At 36.1% G+C, this 21,207-nt stretch overlaps 1 protein-coding gene across 2 annotated transcripts; it reads left to right on the forward strand.

Annotated features, from left to right (window-relative positions):
* Positions 1-289: 289 nt before the first annotated feature.
* On the forward strand, positions 290-18,403 carry LOC125677040 (complement C1q tumor necrosis factor-related protein 3-like). Of its 2 annotated transcripts, none has more exons than XM_056158186.1 (3): positions 290-369; positions 16,487-16,671; positions 17,965-18,403. In XM_056158186.1, exons 2-3 carry the CDS (start codon positions 16,488-16,490, stop codon positions 18,348-18,350), a joined length of 570 nt encoding a protein of 189 aa, XP_056014161.1. In that variant the 5' UTR covers positions 290-369; position 16,487; the 3' UTR covers positions 18,351-18,403. The 2 variants fall into 2 exon arrangements, with proteins under 2 accessions (XP_056014161.1, XP_048770906.1); XM_048914949.2 differs by lacking the exon at positions 290-369 and adding an exon at positions 14,943-14,963.
* Positions 18,404-21,207: the final 2,804 nt, after the last annotated feature.

Below are 21,207 nucleotides of genomic sequence, written 5' to 3' on the forward strand. Positions count from 1 at the left end.
ATAACTTTTCTGACTTCTTCTGGTGTTTTAGGTTTTGGCCAATTTAGAACTTTCTCTGTTTTCTCAGGGTCGGTTTCTATTCCTCTCTCTGACACTATGTGGCCTACATACTTAACTCTCTCTTTACAGAAATGGCGCCCAACGTAGTATTTGTGACAGAATCTACGAAGATGAGTGATTAAACTTCCCGCCAATATTGGTTCAGTGACATAACGAGACATTCCGAATTAACCGGAAGTGTTCCGATCTCAACAACGAAAATACCGGAAGTGTTCCGAAAGAAGTAAACATTCTAAAGTGAAAGCTGAAAGTGCTGTTTCTTCGGGAAGAGAATTCGACCATAGAAGAACCTTCACCGAATATCGTGTGGTAAGACTTAGATAAGACAGACTAAATGTATCAAATAAACTACACGAACTGTTCATTGACTATTGATAAGATAGATATTGCAATATACCTTGTGCATCGTCAAAGAAAACCACGTGGTGATTGATGTCAATGATGAACAGCTGATTTCCACATGTTGCAACTTACTAGTTAATGAATGGTGTTAGGAAGAGAGAAATAACACCAACAAAAGACAAACATTATTTTGTATTTCATGTACCTATATATTGTAGTTGTATCATTTTTTTCAGTTTATGCAATTTCAGTAGTTTGGGTTAAAGTGAAAGTAGAATAAGTGTATGTGAGTGCAGTATACTGAGTAGTGCAGAAGAGATAATAGCAGGTTAACAGGCTTTTTAAAGTGTTTTTAAACTTAAAATAATCTAAAACTAAGTATTGATATACCAATTAAATACTTGTATATAAGTAATAAATTTGTATTATTTATTTACAAGTATTTAATTGGTATATCAATACTTAGTTTTAGATTATTTTAAGTTTAAAAACACTTCAAAATAATACATTATCACATAATTAAGATCGGGCTCGAGATTCCCGGTACTGATCAGCTGTCAAGTTAGTTGTATTCAAGTCACAGACCAGACCAGACCTTTAGAGACGATCATCTCGGAGATCTATACAACTCAGCCTATGGTGAGCGACTTATGTAGTTACTACACTAACTGGGCACTCTTTATTATATTTATACCACGTAATTCACAACATTGGTGTCAGAAGTCGGTTTTATAAAATCATGTCGATCGTTTACTTTGGCGCCAAATTTGAATTTCTTTATTGAGAAGTTCCTTGTCTTGGTGTAAAACGTTACACTGGGATATCTTATTCTTGGTGTAAACCATACACTGGGAATTATTTAATACAATTACGTGGTATTTTGCATTTTTTGTGTGTATTTTTTGTACTTTCTTTGTGTATTTTTTGTCATTGTTTATAGCCTACATGAACATATTTTTAGCAAGCATACACTTGATTTCGTCGTCGGAGTGTCTGATGACTTAATCAATACATACGTTTGTTAGGAAATAGTCCCCACATTTTTGTGTAGGCTAAGAGGGTAAAAAATCAAAATCAAGACTACCCCCATAGAAAGATCAGATGTCTGAGGAACACCAAGAAGAGATGAGAAAAAGAGATGAAATTATAAGTGAACTGGAGAGAGAGATACAAAAAAGAGATGATATTATTGAAGAATTAGAAGGAGAATGTGCAGTATTCAGAAAGCATTTAGAAAGATCAGCAATATTAAAAGAGCAAATGGATATTAATATGTAAGAGAGAGAAAATGAGATACTTCAGAAATTTATAGATGAGAAAGAAAAATTCAGAATGTTAGACGAGAGAGAGAGAGAAGAGCATGAGACGAAATTTAGAAAGAAAATAAGAGAATTGGAAGCTAGAGAGAAAGACTTTGAAAGAAAAGTGAAAGAGTTCACTGATAGAGAAAGAGATTTAGACAAACGAGAGAAAGAATTTAGTCAATTAGAGCATAGAAAATTCTTTTCAAGCATTGACAGAATTGGTCCACACAACATCTATACAAATGCGAACAGAAATCAATCGCTTACAGATAAACATAGCCCAGCCCCTCCAAAACTCTCTACATACGATGGCAAGACTGAGTGGAGACCATATTTCATACAGTTCAATCATATTGTTAAAAAATATAGTTGGCCAGAATCTGAAAAATTGGACAAGTTAATAGAATGTTTGAGGGACAAAGCTTTGAAATTCTTTAGCTCCCGCTCTGACACAGTTCAAAGTAATTTTAACCAACTATGTCAGCAAATGAAAGAAAGATTCTACAAGAGAGATCAGCCTCATATTATAAGAAGACAGCTGCAGGAAATAAAACAGCATCTAGATGAGACCATCGAAGAATTTGCAGAAAGAATTGAAGATCTGGCTACAGAAGGCTATGAGGGTATGCCTGAGTATTTTATGAGCACTGTCACTATAGATGCATTCCTTAGAGGTTGCAATGAAAAACGTACCGCATTAGTAACTTTAGACAAAGATCCAAATACATTAGATGAGGCCATGCAACATATGAAAAGTGCCATCACAAACCAAAAGCTTATTGGTGGAGTGAAAAAAGAAATCAAAAGAATTTCCTTTAATAAGCCACCCCAGTCACCACCAGAGGAACCAAACATTCGGATGACTAACAGAACACCACCACCAAACCAAACAACTACCTTGGAAGTTAGGATAACAAAACTGGAAGAAGAACAACAAGAACACGCAAAACTTATCAAGGAAATCATTAAAAGTTTACATGACCAAGAAAGACGGGCAGGGATTAGATCCCCAGAAAAGGAGCAACAGACATACAGATCTCCATCACCATCTGAATCTGAGAGCGAGTGTTATCGGTGTGGGAAAATGGGACACTATGCAAGAAATTGTTACAGATCAAGGTCATCATCAGTAACATTTCACAGGTCACCCGAACAATCTTTAAACTTTCAATAGCTGAAGAAGTAGGCCATTCTTCAGCTGATTCTAATACACCAAGGCCACAACCACAAACTAGGTTCAAAGTATCAAAACCCCACAGTATTTGTTTGATTTTGGGAAATAGTAATCTAGCAAATACATGTATATAAATTTAGGCCAGATACATGCAGTTGACAGATTTTGACAGAATATGTACATAGTCCTAATATTTTACATGTAATATAGGAATTTTAAAGAATGTCATTTTGAACCTGAGGTATGCATGTGTGTACATAGAAAGGTTCAACACTCAATTAAAAATAATAGTAAAAAACAAATATTTTAAGATAATCTTCATTTTAGGCTGCCTGACACATGATAGCAGTTTATGTTTAATGCGATTTATGCATGTAGCCTGTAGTGTTGAATATAGACATCACTAAAACATATAGGTTGTATGCATATTTTGACATTTTATCGCTATACCTTTTTGTACATTGGTTTATGAGAATAAATTATCATCATACAAAACCTAGTGTGTAGCAAGTTTGACTGGCCCATATAAGCCAAAACGTGCCTGAGCGGACCAGCGGCTGGCATACCTTCAGAGATGACTATATATGGGCCAGTCAAACTTGCTACACACTAGGCTTTGTATTCCAACAGTAAACAACATTGACTGCGATACACTTAACCCGTGCCGAACAGCTATCTTCAATCAGGGGAAGTATCAGAGTAGAATATTTACCCTGTATTGTGCATGAATCCTTATACCGTATGATTTACTGGTCAGAGTATTGCAGATTTATAAATCAGGAAATCATTTAGGTACATAAATTGTTTGTGCATAGATAATTTGCATATACAACACTGTACGAGTGTATGGGATGAGAGAGAGAAAGAGAGAGAGAGAGATATTCAAACGATGATCTTGTAATAATCGCGCTTTTATTAAGACAAATGATATCGTTAATTCAATATAAGAGAACAGTAACTCAATATTGCTTTCATTAATTGATAATACAGATTTATGTGATTCATTTAAAGCACGCAATAATTAAAAATGAAACATCTTTAAATAATTTTATTTTCAATTACTTCATTTTATGCTAATTTGGCGCTCAATAAATCTTATATATCTATGCTATTTTGCGTTATTACATTCTGTGTTGAACTCGACGCAAATTGTACTAATGCAAAATGTAATAATTGAGTTTATCATATTATGCGTCGTTATCAAGCACATAGAATCAAGGGGAGGGGACAAGAGTGTCTGTCCCCAACCTTTAATAACAATATCTATTTTTTGTTTATTTTGCAATGTAAATATGATATATTGGGTGACAACACCCCCCCCCCCCCCCAATTTGACCCCAGCTTGATAGTTCTGATATAATAGTAGAAGACACACACCACCACCAATTAAGAAAATGAAGATATTATGAGGCGCTCATAGTAGAGGACTCTAACCACCCCCATCCCACCCCCCAACGATGGAAGAAAATGAAGTGTAGGGGGAAATTATTGAGGCAGTCAAAGTAAAAGACTCTTTAACCCTTCACCCCCTCATTAGGACTTTTAACATCGGACACAACATCTTGGTTTGTTTGGGTTTTTTGTTTTATTTAATTGCTGTTTTCGTTCATCTTTTTGAATTATTATTTTGAATGGCAAGAAATTTTGAAGAATCCAATTTTCCATTTTTTCCCCTTCCTGTTCTATAGTGTTCTATCCCCCCCCCCCCCCCCCCCATTAAAAATGACGATACGTATCTGGCTATTACATGTACATTTTGCTTTTCAACACATGCATACATGTATATACTAATTGTATGGTCAGAATTGCACCCTTTACCAAGTTTTCCTTCATTTACACAGTGTAGGGAATGGTAATACAAAATCACAAAACAAAATGCATAAAGGCCAAGATAGTTTTAAGCGTAGGAACTTCATTCACGAATACATAAATACATGTATGCAGAAAAATCGCATGCATGCATTGCAGGACTATAGCATATGTGTGTTTTAACGTTTCTGTAACATGCCATGATGATTACTTTCAGGCTTGAGTGTAATTTATTCATAACTATTTTCATTTCGTAGATCTGGCGCAATGGATATATTCTGAAAATAGACATACCTCTGTACGTCGAAATTTCAAATTCAAATGTATTCGATAAGATGTTAGTATTCATAAATCAGTAAAATTCGTGTTGAGGTTTTATTTGATATGATACAGTGTCAATCTACTGTAATGCATTAGTAGGATATGCAAAAGGCAAGAGTATAAATATTTTCTAGTATCGATATCTATATGATCACAAAAAAAACATTATATAATTTATATCCGGATTCATATGCCGATTTAGATATCAATAAAAACAAAGCAGTATAGTTTGGGGCAGGGGTTCTAACGAGTCTTATGAAATTAAAAGAAGGAACCCCACGTTTGCATTCAAACTAGATGTACTTCAAAATGAATTCATTTCTGCTCTGACTGAAAGCATGATTCTAAATTTGGGAACGAATCTTGTATACAAAATAATTAATAGGGGAACACATAAATTCGAGCTCCTTTGGAATTTAATGAAATGCAGATATGCACCTTTCTTTCAACACGAATTGATATGTTTTTATGCACGTATACAGGGGGTTGGGGTGGGCAGGGAGGCTGGCCTGATCTGCTCTCCCCACTTTTTTGACAATTTACTTTTTTCCGTTATTCTAACATATAAAGTCACTATTTTGCAAGAATTGATATAAATAATATATTTTATGCTCTTTGCTTATATTCCATTCTATCAGTATGTAATTGGCAAATGATTTCCCCGCATTTATTTCATAAGAAACTGCAAATACTTGCATGCACTTGCAAGTATGCAAGACAAGTTTTTGGGTTTTTTGTTTTTTGTTTGCTAAATTATCTAAACTTTCGGAATGTTGCATTGGTATACAATAAATATTTTGTAATTTTGAGCAAAGCATAATGTTTTAAAATGTGATTTTATTTGTTTCGCATTCCCTATATATTACTATAATGTAAGTTTTTTTTAATCTTATAGAAGAAAGTATCTGTGTAGAAAATATTGTCACAAACCTAACTTTTTTCAAATTTTCAGAGTTAATGTCAACTTCAGACCCTAATGTACTTATCAAATTTGTAGTTTTATATCTAAAATATATGTACAATTCTGTCCTCCTTAACTCATTTTATGTATATAAAACAACTCCCTGCTTTTTTCACGTGTACCTTGCATTTAATATATTCTATTTGTAAATATTGTATATATTGCACCTCATGTACCATAATATGGTGTGAGTGATTAAAGTAAACTGAAACTATCGGAGATGTGCACTGGTCGAGTCCACCTAGAAAAATCACTCAGGTGTGACAATCACATTTGGGGTATATACGGGTAGAGTAAATTAGGCTACCTGAGAGAAATATGGCGGATAAGATGAGGAAGGTGTACGTATTTATTAATTCATGTCAGCTTTAACGCATATGTATTTACACATATTACCGTATATGTGTGTACCTACAACAGGAAGTGTGGTATGTATAAAACAACGATAACTCATCATCTTATTAAGTCAACAAGTTAAACATCTTGTGTTTTGAGTTATTATCTTGACTTAGTGACTGCAGTATTCCAATTCTAAATAGGGGGACTTCTAAACTAAATACTTGTATCTTAACATTTAGATTAATGATGAGATTACCTTTTAATTCCATTCAAGTATAAATTGTCTGTTAGCCTTTTAGATATTTCATATAATATAAAGTAAATCTGTTAATTCCTTACACTGGATCGTAAACTTCACCTTAGTTTTCATTACTTCTGTTTCAATCTTTCTTTCCTGCTGTATCTCTTCGGGTTTAACACTAATCAGCAGGTACGAACTTCCACATGAATTCATCCCATATGCGGCAAACCTTTCATATACACCGGACTCGTTCGCTTTTTTTGATGTGATACATAAATGTATATTATACCAGATGTAGAACTAAATTCAAATTGAATTATCTTAAAAAAAGTTAGTTCGAATAAAAGCAAGGTCGATTTAAAAAGGCTATGTTTGGGGAAAATTGTTGAAAAAATTATCTTATCTTTTACAATGTTGTTTTCGGGGGTAGACCTTTTATTCATTGGATATAAAATTTGAAAGGAGTTAAATTATAATTCAAATCTTTTTCAGTATGTATATTTTATTTTTCTCTATTTGTGAATCAACATACTGTCACAATCGGGAGGGGGGGGGGGGGGGCAGAAAATGACAAAGCCGGGAAAAACGATGGTACCCACAGGCGCTTGCTTAATATGTTTTGAATGGTAAGTTAATGGTTTTAAATAAATATGCATTATTATGAAGTATATAAAACGGTGGATTCTGTAGATTACTTCCCGTTCTCTCTGTCATTTCTGCTTCCTTTGTTCATAATAAGCCTTTTGATTTTACAAAATGCTGACCTCCTCATAACATTGCATACAATATTTTCCGTTCCGTTCCATTTTCCGTTCCGCGTTTTAGCAACACCCCTTCGGAAGAGACCGTGAAATCCGAGGACCCATTTCGCAGCAGGTGTGGCACGATAAAGATCCCTCCATGCTCAAAGGTCGTAACCGTCGAGCACAGGCCTAAATTTTGCAGCCCCCATATGAGTGAAAAGTTTCAATGTGGGATATTAAACAATATACAACTAATCAACCTACAGCTTGTGACGTCTCGTTATTTGAGTGAAAAACTCTCGAAGGAACTTAAAACGAACTCAATAAAAACAAAAATCGATGGCACAAATGCAGGGGGTACAATGTATCTATTTTAAAATAATTCAGTTGTTATCATCAGTGCTATAGTCTAAACCCGGTAAATGCCGAACTTTTATAATCGTTAATGGCGGAATTGTCTTTGACACATTCGATCCAGACCTTGTCTCCAACTGCCAGTCTGACAACCACCATTGGAGTACATGAGTCGTTATTTGCCCGCGCAGTGTTGCATTCATTCAAAGCTCTTTTCTTTCCATTGACAACAATGGCGGTGTATATAGTGTGTACCAGTCACTACCGTGGACCACTGAAAAACATACACGCCACCTCCGGGTGCCGTGAAGACGCCAGTACGTGCATTGTATCTATAGCTTATGTTTTCATCCACTACGGCGAACACCAGTCTCTGTCCACTCTTTATTTTAGTCATTGATGAGCTGAAGCTGGCATCAAAGGCAGTTATTTCTAGGAGAGACAAATAATATGTTACACATTGTCTTTTCAAAGATCGTACATAAGGGGTTAGGAGGGGCGGTTAAATAAATACATGGGGTCCATGAAAAAATGAACAAACAATGATTAATTTCATACCTCCTCTGTATAAAGAATACAATATTTAGAGTAGGGCAGACACGGGCCCCTGAGCAAACAAAAGGTTGGATCAGTCGCCTAGCAGGAGTAAACACACCCTGTCTACCGGTATCATCTGCCATGAGTCCTATATCTTAATCGGGTAAACGGAACAATCGTTACTCAAAATCAGTTTAGAAAGAACGGCCTCAATTAGCACGAAACGTGTCAAACAGCATTTCACCCATTGAAAGATTGTAGTGGTAAATTGGATCGCTATAACGATAAAACATTTGCGAAACGCTGACTTTAAACGGGACTGTTGATACCCCTGTGACATCAACTTATTTGTCAGTAGCCCACCTAAAAAGAGACCATACGCAGAATAAGCTCTTGCGTATCCAATCAGTTGAGAAACACAAACACTATATACAAGTGATAATGGAATATTGCTACATAAATATGGGAAGTTAACGATGGAGAAGATAATACCATCTTGTTTGTCATAAAGTTGAGATGTTCAATAAATTATCTAAGTGTGAAGCAGGTGTGGAAATCTCTGTGTTGTTTTTAGTTCGAGTTCAATGGAATATATAAGTAAACACAATGCTGCACAGTAAATTCCGTGAATGGAATATTGTTTTGAATATTACCTTTCACTTTCAAGTTGTGCTCCCTTCGTTTCTTCGTAAAGCCTAGTGTATAGCAAGTTTGGCTGGCTAATAGATAATCGTCTCTAAAGTTCCTCCAATTGTTGGTTCTTGTTGTGACCTTGCTGCCAAAAATTTCCTGCGTCCCCAATAATATCAGTAACGTAACAAATGTTGACATCGGCATTTTGCAAAATGAATTGTAATGCATATTTAGATGTTTGAAATATTTTCTGCACTACACAATTAAGCTAGTTCAACTATATAATCTTAATATCTTAAGGACGCTTTAAACAAACAAATCAAACTTCTCTGTTTGCAATAATTCTTTACAATATGTAAATAATATGCAAAACATGTAGAAATAGCAACATTACAAACTGAATTAAGTGGAGTAGGTCTAGTAAATTATGTATTTTTTTATTTGTTTCATACAATGTTTGGGGGTTGTAAGTTAATTTGGAGCTTTTTCGTAGAGATCTTTGACAGGCACCAGTCTTGGAGTAACTAATGTATTTCACCGACAAAATGCAGAGGAATATTGAAATTGAATAGCATGAATTTCAAGAGTAATGACAAATCCTGGGTTTTTGTGTGTTTTCTACTGTTTCACACTTCCTTATATACCTCAATGTCTTCGTCGTGAGGAATGTTCGTGTATAAAGATGTAACATCTGCATTCACGAGAAGGGTGTTTTCTGGCAAGTTGGAAATTGGTATTTTGTTCCCAAATTCTCCTGTGTCTTTTAGATAAGGTGGTATGGTTCTATGCGTGATCATAAGTACAGGTACAAAAACTGTTATATATTAGGTACAACCAATGTACGAAGTTTAATGTCTGTCAAGCAAAGCGTTCTCAAGGTAATGAGTGGATAGTATATTACTATATCGAGTTTCACCGTGTCATTGTGACCTGAAAATCAAAAGGGACTATCTACTCTCTATGGGTAACCACTGTACAAAGTTTGATAAGTGTTAAGTAAGTAAATAAGTAATTTTTATTCAAAGTCGGAACTATTTGCAATAAACAAGTAACATGAGCTGAAAACCTCTTTAACCGACTATATAGCATAAAACACATAACAGAAATGGTATATGCACAGTCATAAAACAAACACATTTTTCACATAGAATTTTACAAAAGACACATACTATATGAACAAAAGGGGAAAAAAAGAAAACAGAACTTATATATACAGAAGAATCAGGGGTAAAAAGTAAGAAGCAAATCACTAATGCAGATGGGAAACATGACATGCATAGCTATACAGGGACTATATAAAACACAAATATATATAGAAGAATGAAGGTTAAGATACACAACACTAACGCAGTCGGAAAAGTAAAATTTAACGGGTTACAATAATAGATAAGATTAAAAATTTAAGACTTAGGCAGAAGAGGCTGGAGTCCGCATGAGCTACATTTACAATTTACTTCCCCACACCAATTTAGGATATATAATTTGAGAACTGACTGTACGATGAAACATTTCTGACATTATTTGGCAGAGGATTCCAGAGCTTTGCTGCCTCATATCTGAAAGATGTAATTCCATACCTGGTTTTTCTTGATTTTGGTATTTCAGCTGTTTTTGTATATCTAAAATTATATGAATGGTTTTTTATAACAACTAAATCTTGTAGGAAAACTAGGCTAATTTTGTGAATGATTTTAAAAGTTTCCAGAGCTATTGTTCGCATTCTCCTGGTTTTAATGATGTCAATTTTAATTGCTTTAATAAGTTTTCCTACGTGTTTTTGTAATCATAAATAAATCTCAAAGCTCTTTTCTGTATCTTTTTTTCAATTTTGCGGGTGTTTTGCTCAATGCAGAAGTGCCATGTCAATGGACAATAACTAAAATTGGATATAATAAATGAATGATATATTGTTAATTTGCCTAATTTGCTTAAATTAGTCTTTATCAATCAAAGGGTTCTTTAGATATTCATCGGACAAAACTTGGTACATACAAACCGACAGTTGCAAAACAATATATCGTCCGTGTCCGGGTAGCGCAGAGGTACCGCTCTCGCTTCTCACCGCTGAGACCCGAGTTCGATCCCCGTGATCGGCAGTGGTTGTATGTGAGAAGTTATGGCGGTCGCCCGCTCGGACACGTGGGTTTCCTCCGGGTACTAGTACTCCGGTTTCCTCTCACATAATTGACCCCCTAGCGCAAACATCAGTGCATTAAAGGACCCCATTAAAAATAAGCTTTCATGGGGTATCTTTGGTATTTATGTATGTATGTTTGTATGTCTATAACGAATAAACATTTATTTTATTGTCGGCTAACCGGTTTCGGTGACCTTAGTAATAAACCTTTATTTCCTCATTAATCACTTGGATTAAATAAACAATACACCTCTCTTTAAAGTAATCAAATTCCTTTACTTTCATCCAAAAATTCAAAATCCATGTTTACGTTAATTGAATATATTTTCGTAACAAAAACATGTCTTTTTGTGCTCTTAAAACGTTGACGGCACTTATTTTGGGGACCATTGTTAATATAGGTTTGCCTATAGTTTGTAACTGTAAAAACGTATATACAGGAGGAATGTGCAACTAAACGTCAATTAATTAAGTAACGTAGGGTAGAATTCTTGACTTTTGGTATACTTTATATTTATTTGAAGGTTTACTTGAAAAAGTAATAAGTAAATGGGCTTATTTTTGGGGTGCAGGTGTTTGATTTTTGCATACTCTCCTTCTTGTAGTTCATTTTCGGAAGACGAAAATTGAATACGTGTTCTGTGTGTGTTTGCAAACACTACGGCGAAATTGATCACGTAATAAACACCCGGAAACGACAACGCGCACACGTAAACAAAAGGTCACCGATTTTGGTCAGTCACCGAAATAGGTCAGTCGACGACACCCATTTTTTTTTCAAAGGAGCATAATTATACAATGTATATTAGTTTCATTTGTAAGCTATATTTCAGGTTTCTGAGATACTTGAGAAATACTCTTCATCTGCTGCAGTCCCCTGAAACTCGATTTCATCAAATACTTCGTGACATTATGTACAATATTTGTTGTAACTAAATTATTTTTGTCGAAAAGAATATCAATTAAAACGTGTCAAATATTGTGTGAAATATTTCTGCCACATTCTTGAGCCCAATGGGGGTCCAGCGCTCTTTTGCAATCGATAAATCCCAATACTTCTCTAAAAACCAGGTCTCTTCTACAATCTCTGACAAGTTCATGGAATTATATTAAATGGTTTCTGAGGACTCTTGCAGATAATCTGACCCTCATGAAAAAAAAATCATTATCATCTATGTAATAAATTATGAAAACAAAAGCGAAAGAAAACTATCGACTATCGTTTAAGTCATTATTTACTATCCTTGAATATCGAGCCACAAAATGTGTAAGAAAAACTAATAATACAGAGACAAAAAAAACAAAAAATCTAAGAATAGCAAATTCATAAGGTCTTCCGTTGGAAACGGGTGCTCTTAATTCTAATAACAATAATACTCATGAACTTCAATGATTACATGAAAAATATTTTACCTTACAAAAAAACATCCATAGAATGTATTCGAAATATATATAAATCGCTTATCTAAATACTTTTAAACCGAATCAATCAATGCTAATAAATTCTAGAAGACTGTCGTTATCTAAATTGTGGATAAGTTGTCGACGTCATATTTTACCGGTTTTGTTAAATCATATGCATATGCTACCAATTCAAGTGTGACACGACTGATACTTGTTAAACAAACTTACGGGTCTTTGAAGAGATGATTATATATCAAATATCAGTGATGTGTTCAGCAGGTGTTTAATATAGATTTGACATAAATTTTGACATTCATAAGAGCGTCTGGCTCACGGTTCACGAGATTCGTAGTTAGATCTCAATTTTTAGATCTACATATTACATGTAACAACATCAATAATCATTGAAACGGCAACGTCAACATTTTGATATTATTTCAATTCTGATGAACGTTTAACCAATTAACATATACTTACGGCCTGGATAATCTTTATTAATTGAACAATCGGAAGTATTGGGTGGCACCATGTGGTGGTGCCACAAATATACACCTGACATGATGCCTCCTGCCTGTCTGAACTCTCAAGGAAAAGTCAAGTCTTGAATTTACCATTTATTGCAAGAAATTCCACAAGTATATACAAGATACGGATTAACATAGAATGAACTTAGAGGTGAATTGGCGTTATGGCCACATTGTTACGAAAGATACAAATATTTGCAGGTCCAGAGGGGTATCCGGAGTACCAACCGAAGTGTAAAGGCAAACCGGTGGCCTCGTGTGGGCACGAGAGCCGGCATCCCAGCCTGCAAACTTTCTCTGGGACCGAAAGTGCCCGCCCGATCTGCTTACCCTGTTTCATGGGATTGCCTCCCTAGTGAAGTGTACCAGTCCTCCCCCTGGTACTCCAGATGAGGTCTCCCCTCCATTGCCAAGAGGGAGAGAGGGATACCAGGACTGTAGAGACGTCCTGAGTAGCCCCAGTCGACTTTTACATTTTTAACTTAGGGTATTTTCATAATATACCTTTATCACTTTCTGCCCTCTGTCTTTGTATGACAGAAGGGGGTGAAACAACGGGCCAGATCAGACAACCACTTTACTCAATTATACCCCCCCAGACCTGCCTCTGTTAAGAAACAATGTGACAAAAAAAAAGAAAGAAAAGGGGGGCAGTAGCTTGGATTGTGATATCCGCGTAACCTGCCATACTTCCGCGTATTCCTGTGAATTGAGGCTACTCAACTAAGTGCCAGTCCAAACGAGAAAACAGGAGGTAAAGAATTTGCTGGATGAGATGTGCTTCTGACGTTAAACTGGAGCTATGGCCAATTGGCATGGTATCTGAAAAAGAAACTGGCAGCAGATTACTGGAACAAATTGAATTACTTGAGGAATTCTATGGTAGAGACTTAAATGAGGGTAAATGCAAAGTGAAGATGTAATTAGTAAATAAGTTTGATAGGAAAGGGCGGGAGGGGAATGCTGTCTGTATAGTTCAGGCCAGTCTCCAAAAGGAAGCGGAAGTTGCGCATATATTGAAAGTCGAACCCGAGGTGATTGGGCTACCTGCCGGTTGACATGCAGATGGGTTTACAGACCTGTTAAGATATGGGTTAAAACCACGGTAAATCCTAGTCAATTAAACAGGATTATTTAGATATAGGAATAAAATAATCTCCATTATTTCAGCTGGCAAATCGACTTTGATTCAACGTTCATCATAAATTTTCAATTTGATTTTAGAATTAGAATAATATTAAAATGCTCACATTTTGAAGTTTCAAAGTTTATTGATGTTGTTTACATGAAAGGTGAAGATAACGAGCAGTGATTAATCTCATAACTGCTATAAGCAATACAAAATAGAGAGGTGGGCAAACACGGATCCCTGGACACACCAAATGTGCGATCAGGTGCCTATGAGGAGTAAACATATCCTGTCGACCGGTCACACCCGCCATAAGCCCTATATCTTGATCAGGTAACAGGAGATATCCGCAGTCACAATCTGTGTGCCAAGAACGGCCTAACATTCAGTATGAAAGGTGAAGATAACGAACAGTGATCAATCTCAGAACTCTTATAAGCAATACAAAATAGATAGTATGAAACACATCAAACACCATTTCACTCAATGATAGGTTGTATTGACAAACTAGATCGTTATAACGACTATAGAATTTGCGAAATGCTGACTTTAAACGAGACCCCTGCATGTAATATGTAGTTCTAAGGAAAACTGAGATCTTTACCAAAAACTGTGACTCTCGTGAACTGTGAGCCAGACACTCTTATGATAGTCAAAATTTATGTCAAATCTATATTAAACACCTGCTGAACACATCACTGATGTTTGATATATAATCATCTCTTTAAAGACCCGTAAGTTTGTTTCACAAGTATCAGTCGTGTCACACTTGAATTGGTAGCATATGCATATGATTTAACAAAACCGGTAAAATATGACGTCGACAGCTTATCCACTATTTAGTTAACGATAGTCTTCTAAAATTTATTAGCATTGATTAATTACATTTAAAAGTATTAAAGAAGCGATTTTTATCTGTTTTGAATACATTCTACGGATGTTCTTTGTCAGGTAAAATATTATACATGTAATTATTATCGTTCATGATTATTATTGTTATTAGTATTAAGATCATCCTTTTCCAATGGAAGACGGTATGAATTTGCTATTCTTAGTTTTGAGGATTTTTTCGTCTCAGTATTATTACTTTTCTTTTTACACATTTTGTGGCTCGGTTTTCAGGGATAGTAAATAATTATTTGAACTCGAAAGTTTTTCTTTCCCTTTTGTTTTCATGATTTATTACATAGAAGATAATGATTTTTTATGAGGGTCAGGTTACCCGCAAGGGTCCTCAGAAACCATTTAATATAATTCCATGAACTTGTCAGAGATTGTAGAAGAGACCTGGTTTTGAGAGAGGTGTTGGGATTTGTCTATTGCAAAAAAGAATGTGCAAGAAATATTTCGCATAAACTTTGATACGTTTGGTTTGATATTCTTTTCGACAAAAATAATTTCGTTACAACAACTATTGTAGATAATGTCACGATGTATTTGATCTAATCGAGTTTCAGGGGCAGTCCCTTAAAATAGGGACCACGGCAGATGAGTATTTCCTAGATACATGTATCGCAAAAACTTGAAATATAGCTTACAAATGAAACTAATATATATGCCCCTTTGACAAAAATAGGTATATTGTTTCGAACCTGTCGGTCTCTTTGTTTACCGAGTTTTGTCCGCTGAATATTTTAAGAACCCTTTGATTGACACTTATGAAACTTCTACAGTGGGTGCGTGCCCATAGAGAGTAGATAGCCCCTTTTGATTTTCAGGTCACAATGACACAGTGAAACTGGATATAGTAATATACTATCCACTCATTATCTTAAGAACGCTTTGCTTGACAGACATTAAACTTGGTACATTGGTTCTACTTAAAATATCAGTTTTTGTATATATATTAATTTCCATCTTGCCAGAAAACACCCTTCTCGTGAATGCAGATGTTACATCTTTACATGTATACACGAACATTCCTCACGACGAGGATATTGAGGCAAATAACGAAGTGTGAAACAGTAGAAAACACACAAAAAACCAGGATTTGTTATTACTCTTGAAATTCATTTTCTTAAATTTCAATATTCCATCTTCGGTGAAATAACTTAGTTACTTCACGACTGGTGCCAGTCAAATATCTCTACGAAAAAAACTCCAAATTAACTTACAACCCCCCGAAATTTGTATGAAACAAATAAAAAGTACATAATTTATTAGACCTGTTCGACTTAATTCAGTTTATAATGTTGCTATTTTTACACGTTTTGCATATTATTTACATTTTGTACAGAGTTATTTGCAAACATAGAAGTTCGTATTGTTTGTATCAAGCGTCCTCAAGATATTCAGAATATAAACTGTCCGTGTTTGCCCAACTCTCGATTTTGTATTGTTTATAGGAGTTATGAGATAGATCGCTCTTCGTTATCTTCACCTTTCATACTTGAAATAGCTTAAATTGATTGTGTAATACAGAAAATATGTCAAACATCTACTAAGATAAAGATGCATTACAATTTATCTTGCAGAATGCTGACGTCAACATTTGTTACGTTACTGATATTATTGGGGACCCAGGAGTTGTTTTGCAGCAAGGTCACAACAAGAACCAACAATTGGAGGAACTTTAGAGACGATTATCTATCAGCCAGCCAAACTTGCTATACACTAGGCTTTACGAAGGAACGAAGGGAGAACAGCTTGAAAGCGAAAGGTAATATTTAAAACAATATTCCATTCACGGAATTCACTGCGCAGCATTGTGTTTACTTATATATTCCATTGAACTCGAACTAAAAACAACACAGAGATTTCCACACCTGCTTCACACTTAGATAATTTATTGAACATCTCAACTTTATGACAAACAAGGTGGTATTAGCTTCTCCATCGTTAACTTCCCATATTTATGAAGCAATATTCCATTATCACTTGTATATAGTGTTTGTGTTTCTCAACTGATTGGATACGCAAGAGCTTATTCTGCGTATGGTCTCTTTTTAGGTGGGCTACTGACTAATAAGTTGATGTCACAGGGGTACCAACAGTCCCGTTTAAAGTCAGCGTTTCACAAATGTTTTATCGTTATAGCGATCCAATTTTTCATTGGGTGAAATGCTGTTTGACACGTTTCGTGCTAATTGAGGCCGTTCTTTCAACACTGATTTTGACTCAACTAATTGGATACGCTAGAGCTTGTTCTGCGTATAGTCAGTTTTGTAGGGGACTACTGACAAAGACGTTCATGTTACTGTTAGTAACAGGGGTATCAACAATCTCATTAAAGGCAGCATTTCACATTTTGCAAATGTTTGATCTTTATAACGACCCAATTTACCACTACAAACTTTCAGTTTGTAAAATGCTCTTCGACGCGTTTCGTGCTAAATGAGGCCGTTCTTTCAACACTGATTTTGAGTAACGATTTTTCCGTTTCCCAATCAAGGTATAGGGCTCGCGGCAGATGATACCGGTCGACTGGGTGTGTAAACTTACTCATGTAAGGCACCTGATCCAACCTATTCTTTGCCCAGGGACCTGTCTCTGCCCTACTCTTAATTTTGTATACTTTATACATGTGTAGGAGTTATGAGATTAATCACTATTTGTTATCTTCACCTTTTCATGGACCCCACATATTTAGTTTACCGGTTCTCCTAACCCCCTATACTCTTTTTGAAAAGATAACGTGTAACATGAAAGATGAGGATAATGAACAGTGATCAATCTCATAACTCCCATATGATAAGCAATACAAATAGATAGTTGGCAAATACGGACCTCTGGACACACCAGAGGTGGGATCAGGTACCTGAGAGGAGTAAGCATCCTCTGTCGACCCGTCACACCCGCCGTGAGCCCTATATCCTGATCAGGTACACGGAGTTATCCGAAGTCAAAATCAGTGTGCCAAGGAACGACCTAACAATCGGTATGAAACACGTCAGACAGCATTTTATCCAATGATACTAGGCTGTATTGACGAAATATTATTTGTTTCACCTAGAAATAATTGCTTTTGATGCCAGCTTCAGCTCATCAATGACTAAAATAAAGAGTGGACAGAGACTGGTGTTCGCCTTAGTAGATGAAAACATAAACCATGGATACAATGCACGTACTGGCGTCTTCACGGCACCCGGAAGTGGCGTGTTTGTTTTTCAATGGTCCACAGTCGTGACTGGCACACACTATATCCAAACAGTCATCGTTGTCAATGGAAAGAAAAGAGCTTTGAATGAATGTAACACCACGCGGGCAAATAACGACTCATGTACTCGAATGGCGGTCGTCAGACTGGCAGTTGGAGACAAAGTCTGGATCGAATGTGTCAAAGACAATTCCGCCATTAACGATTATAAAAGTTCGGCATTTACCGGGTTTAGGCTATAGCACTGATGATAACAACTGAATTATTTTAAAATAAATACATTATGCCCCCTGCATTTGTGCCATCGATGTTTGTTTTTATTGTGTTCGTTTTAAGTCCCTTCGAGAGTTTTTCACTCAAATAACGAGACGTCACAAGCTGTAGGTTGATTAGTTGTATATTGTTTAATATCCCGCAAGGAAAATTTTCACTCATATGGGGGCTGCAAAAGTTATGTCTGTGCTCGGTGCTTACGACCTTTGAGCAGGGAGGAATCTTTATCATGCCACACCTGCTAAGAAATGTTTCTTCGGATTTTACGGTTTCTTTCCGAAGGACCGAACCATTAATTGCCTATTACGACAAACAAGAGGTACTGAGGACCTACTCTAATCAGGGTCCCCACGGGATGTACTAGCTGTAGGTAAACAGTCACTGAGTGACGCTCAAGGCCATATCAGTAACGGTTTATCGTGCAAACACCTGTCATTGCACGGGACTCCGAAATTTTAAAAGCCCATCCAAATTACCTTCGCCTCTAACATCTAAGTGCCCAACGTGTTATTTTTATTTTATAGCAAAGCAGGTACGAGCAGGGCCTAAACCATGACTTCCCGGCGATGAAGCATCAGCTCTAACGATTCAGCCACTGCAACTGCTTGTGTAATTTCAACCTGTTACCCACAGAAATTAGAAATAGACCAATTTATGTCAACCCTGATTTTTCCATTAAACAAGTCACACTGGATTGTAAGGGGCCTATGTACTATCGGTCTAATAACAACGTGTTGCTTTGCTTAATGAAACTCACTGGTTGGCCGTATGGTTTGAATAAAAGTGAGTTTAAGTGACCACACTATTCCATTCTTTGAATGCGATTGATAACCGAGAACAAAAGTAAAACCCTGTTTCATGGCAAGGACCCTGAGATATACACAGAAAACTATACATGTATTTAAAAAGCGAGCTTAAACGCTATGGGGTAAAGTCAGTTTACGTATGAATGTTTTAAAAAACAGAGGCGTAGCTAGCGCTGTTTTGATGTGAAACTATCGTGCATTTTTGATATGGGAAATTTTATTTCAATGTGTTCCTCAAATCGGGAGAGGATATTTGAACTAAAATGTACGTAGACCAACGGAGGCTGGACACGTTAATTGATATTTCATCACAATGGTTTATATGAGGTATCAGTAGGATGCAAGGTGAAGATAACGAACAGTGATCAATCTCATAACTCCCATAAGCAATACAAAATAGATAGTTGGCAAACAGGGACCTCTGGACACACCAGAGGTGGGATCAGGTACCTAGGAGAAGTAAGCATCCCCTGTTGACCGGTCACACCGCCGTGAGCCCCATATCCTGATCAGGTAAACGGAGTTATCCGCAGTCAAAATCAGTGTGTCAAGAACGGCTTAACCATCGGTATGAAACACGTCAGAAAGCATTTGACCCAATGTGAGGTTGTATTGACGAACTAGGTCGTTATAACGACCATAGAATTTGCGAAATGCTGACTTCAGTCGAGACTGTTGAAACCCCTGTACCATTAACTTGTTTGTCAGTAGCTTACCTCGATTTAAAAACTGACTATACGCAGAACAAGCTCTTGCATATCGAATCAGTTGAGATATATAAGCACCATATGCAGGTGATAATGGAATATTGCTACATAAATATGGGAAGTTGACGATGGGGAAACTGAAATCATCCCGTTTGTCATACAGTTGAGTTGTCAGTTAGCCATTAATGTCTACTTTCAATGATAGGAAATGAAATGAAATTGATATATTTAATATAACTTACTTCAGGGTTCTCCATCATTTCAAATTTTACTGTGTCGCAGACTATGGATAATGCATCATATATTATATCATAAGCAACAAAAACACACAAAATTCAAAATGTAACAGGAAGCCAGTGTGTGCACGTCACCAAAATGTAATAAGAAGTATGTGTGCATGCTGGGACTGAAATAAGTCTAGTTTCTCCTAAAACACAAGTTCGATTGTCTTGTAAAAGAATTCACTGTCAATAGTACCTGCATTGGGATTAGAAGGACTTATCACAACACAATATTTCCGTGTTGTATCCATATTCAGTTGTGATAGCTAGATTATGTTGAAACTTTGTTTGAAATGAAGCGAACGGTGAAGTTTACAATTTTTTATAGCATTAGTAAATAGCGTTTAAGTGATATTTACAGTCCTATCTTTCGTTTGTATGGAATTTATTGTACAGAGGGACATGGCAGTCTCGTCGCGCAGCCTCTGTACAGTAAATTCCATACAAATGAAAGAAAGTATCTGTAAATGTCTTGTGTCATGAAACTGCATATTATCAATGCAAACATGCACCCAACGTGACGTCATAAGTCTGGGGTTGTCAAAAACTTAGAAGCTGATGAAAAATGGAGATAGTTGACAATGACTTTGTGAATTTCAAAGTGATTTGGACGATGCTACATTGTTTCAAATTTGTATGGATATGGAAATCAAAGAATATACATTTGAGAGATTGGGCGCAATGAGCCTTACGTAGATCCCAGATACAATATGTGCATACAATACATGCTCCGATTCTGCCGCCATGGACCTGGACGACTTTGACCTCGGACGTCTGTTCGAAGAGAAAAAGATGAAAACTGAGGCATTACCAGAAAACTGGAAACCACAGAAGAGATTTGCGGCGCTTATTACTGAGAATGAAATAAAGCTCCTTACGGAGGATCAGGGGTGCGAAATACAAAGACAAGTTTTATTCAAGATAACGCCATTGATATTTTCAACATTTCAACCATATGTAATGTATGCAATTCCACTTATTTTCAACGTTAAGACAAAGGTATGTTCTATAGTTGGACGAGAATTGAAATAA

This window comes from Ostrea edulis, chromosome 3 (genome assembly GCF_947568905.1).
Source record: "Ostrea edulis chromosome 3, xbOstEdul1.1, whole genome shotgun sequence".
Taxonomy (NCBI): domain Eukaryota; kingdom Metazoa; phylum Mollusca; class Bivalvia; order Ostreida; family Ostreidae; genus Ostrea; species Ostrea edulis.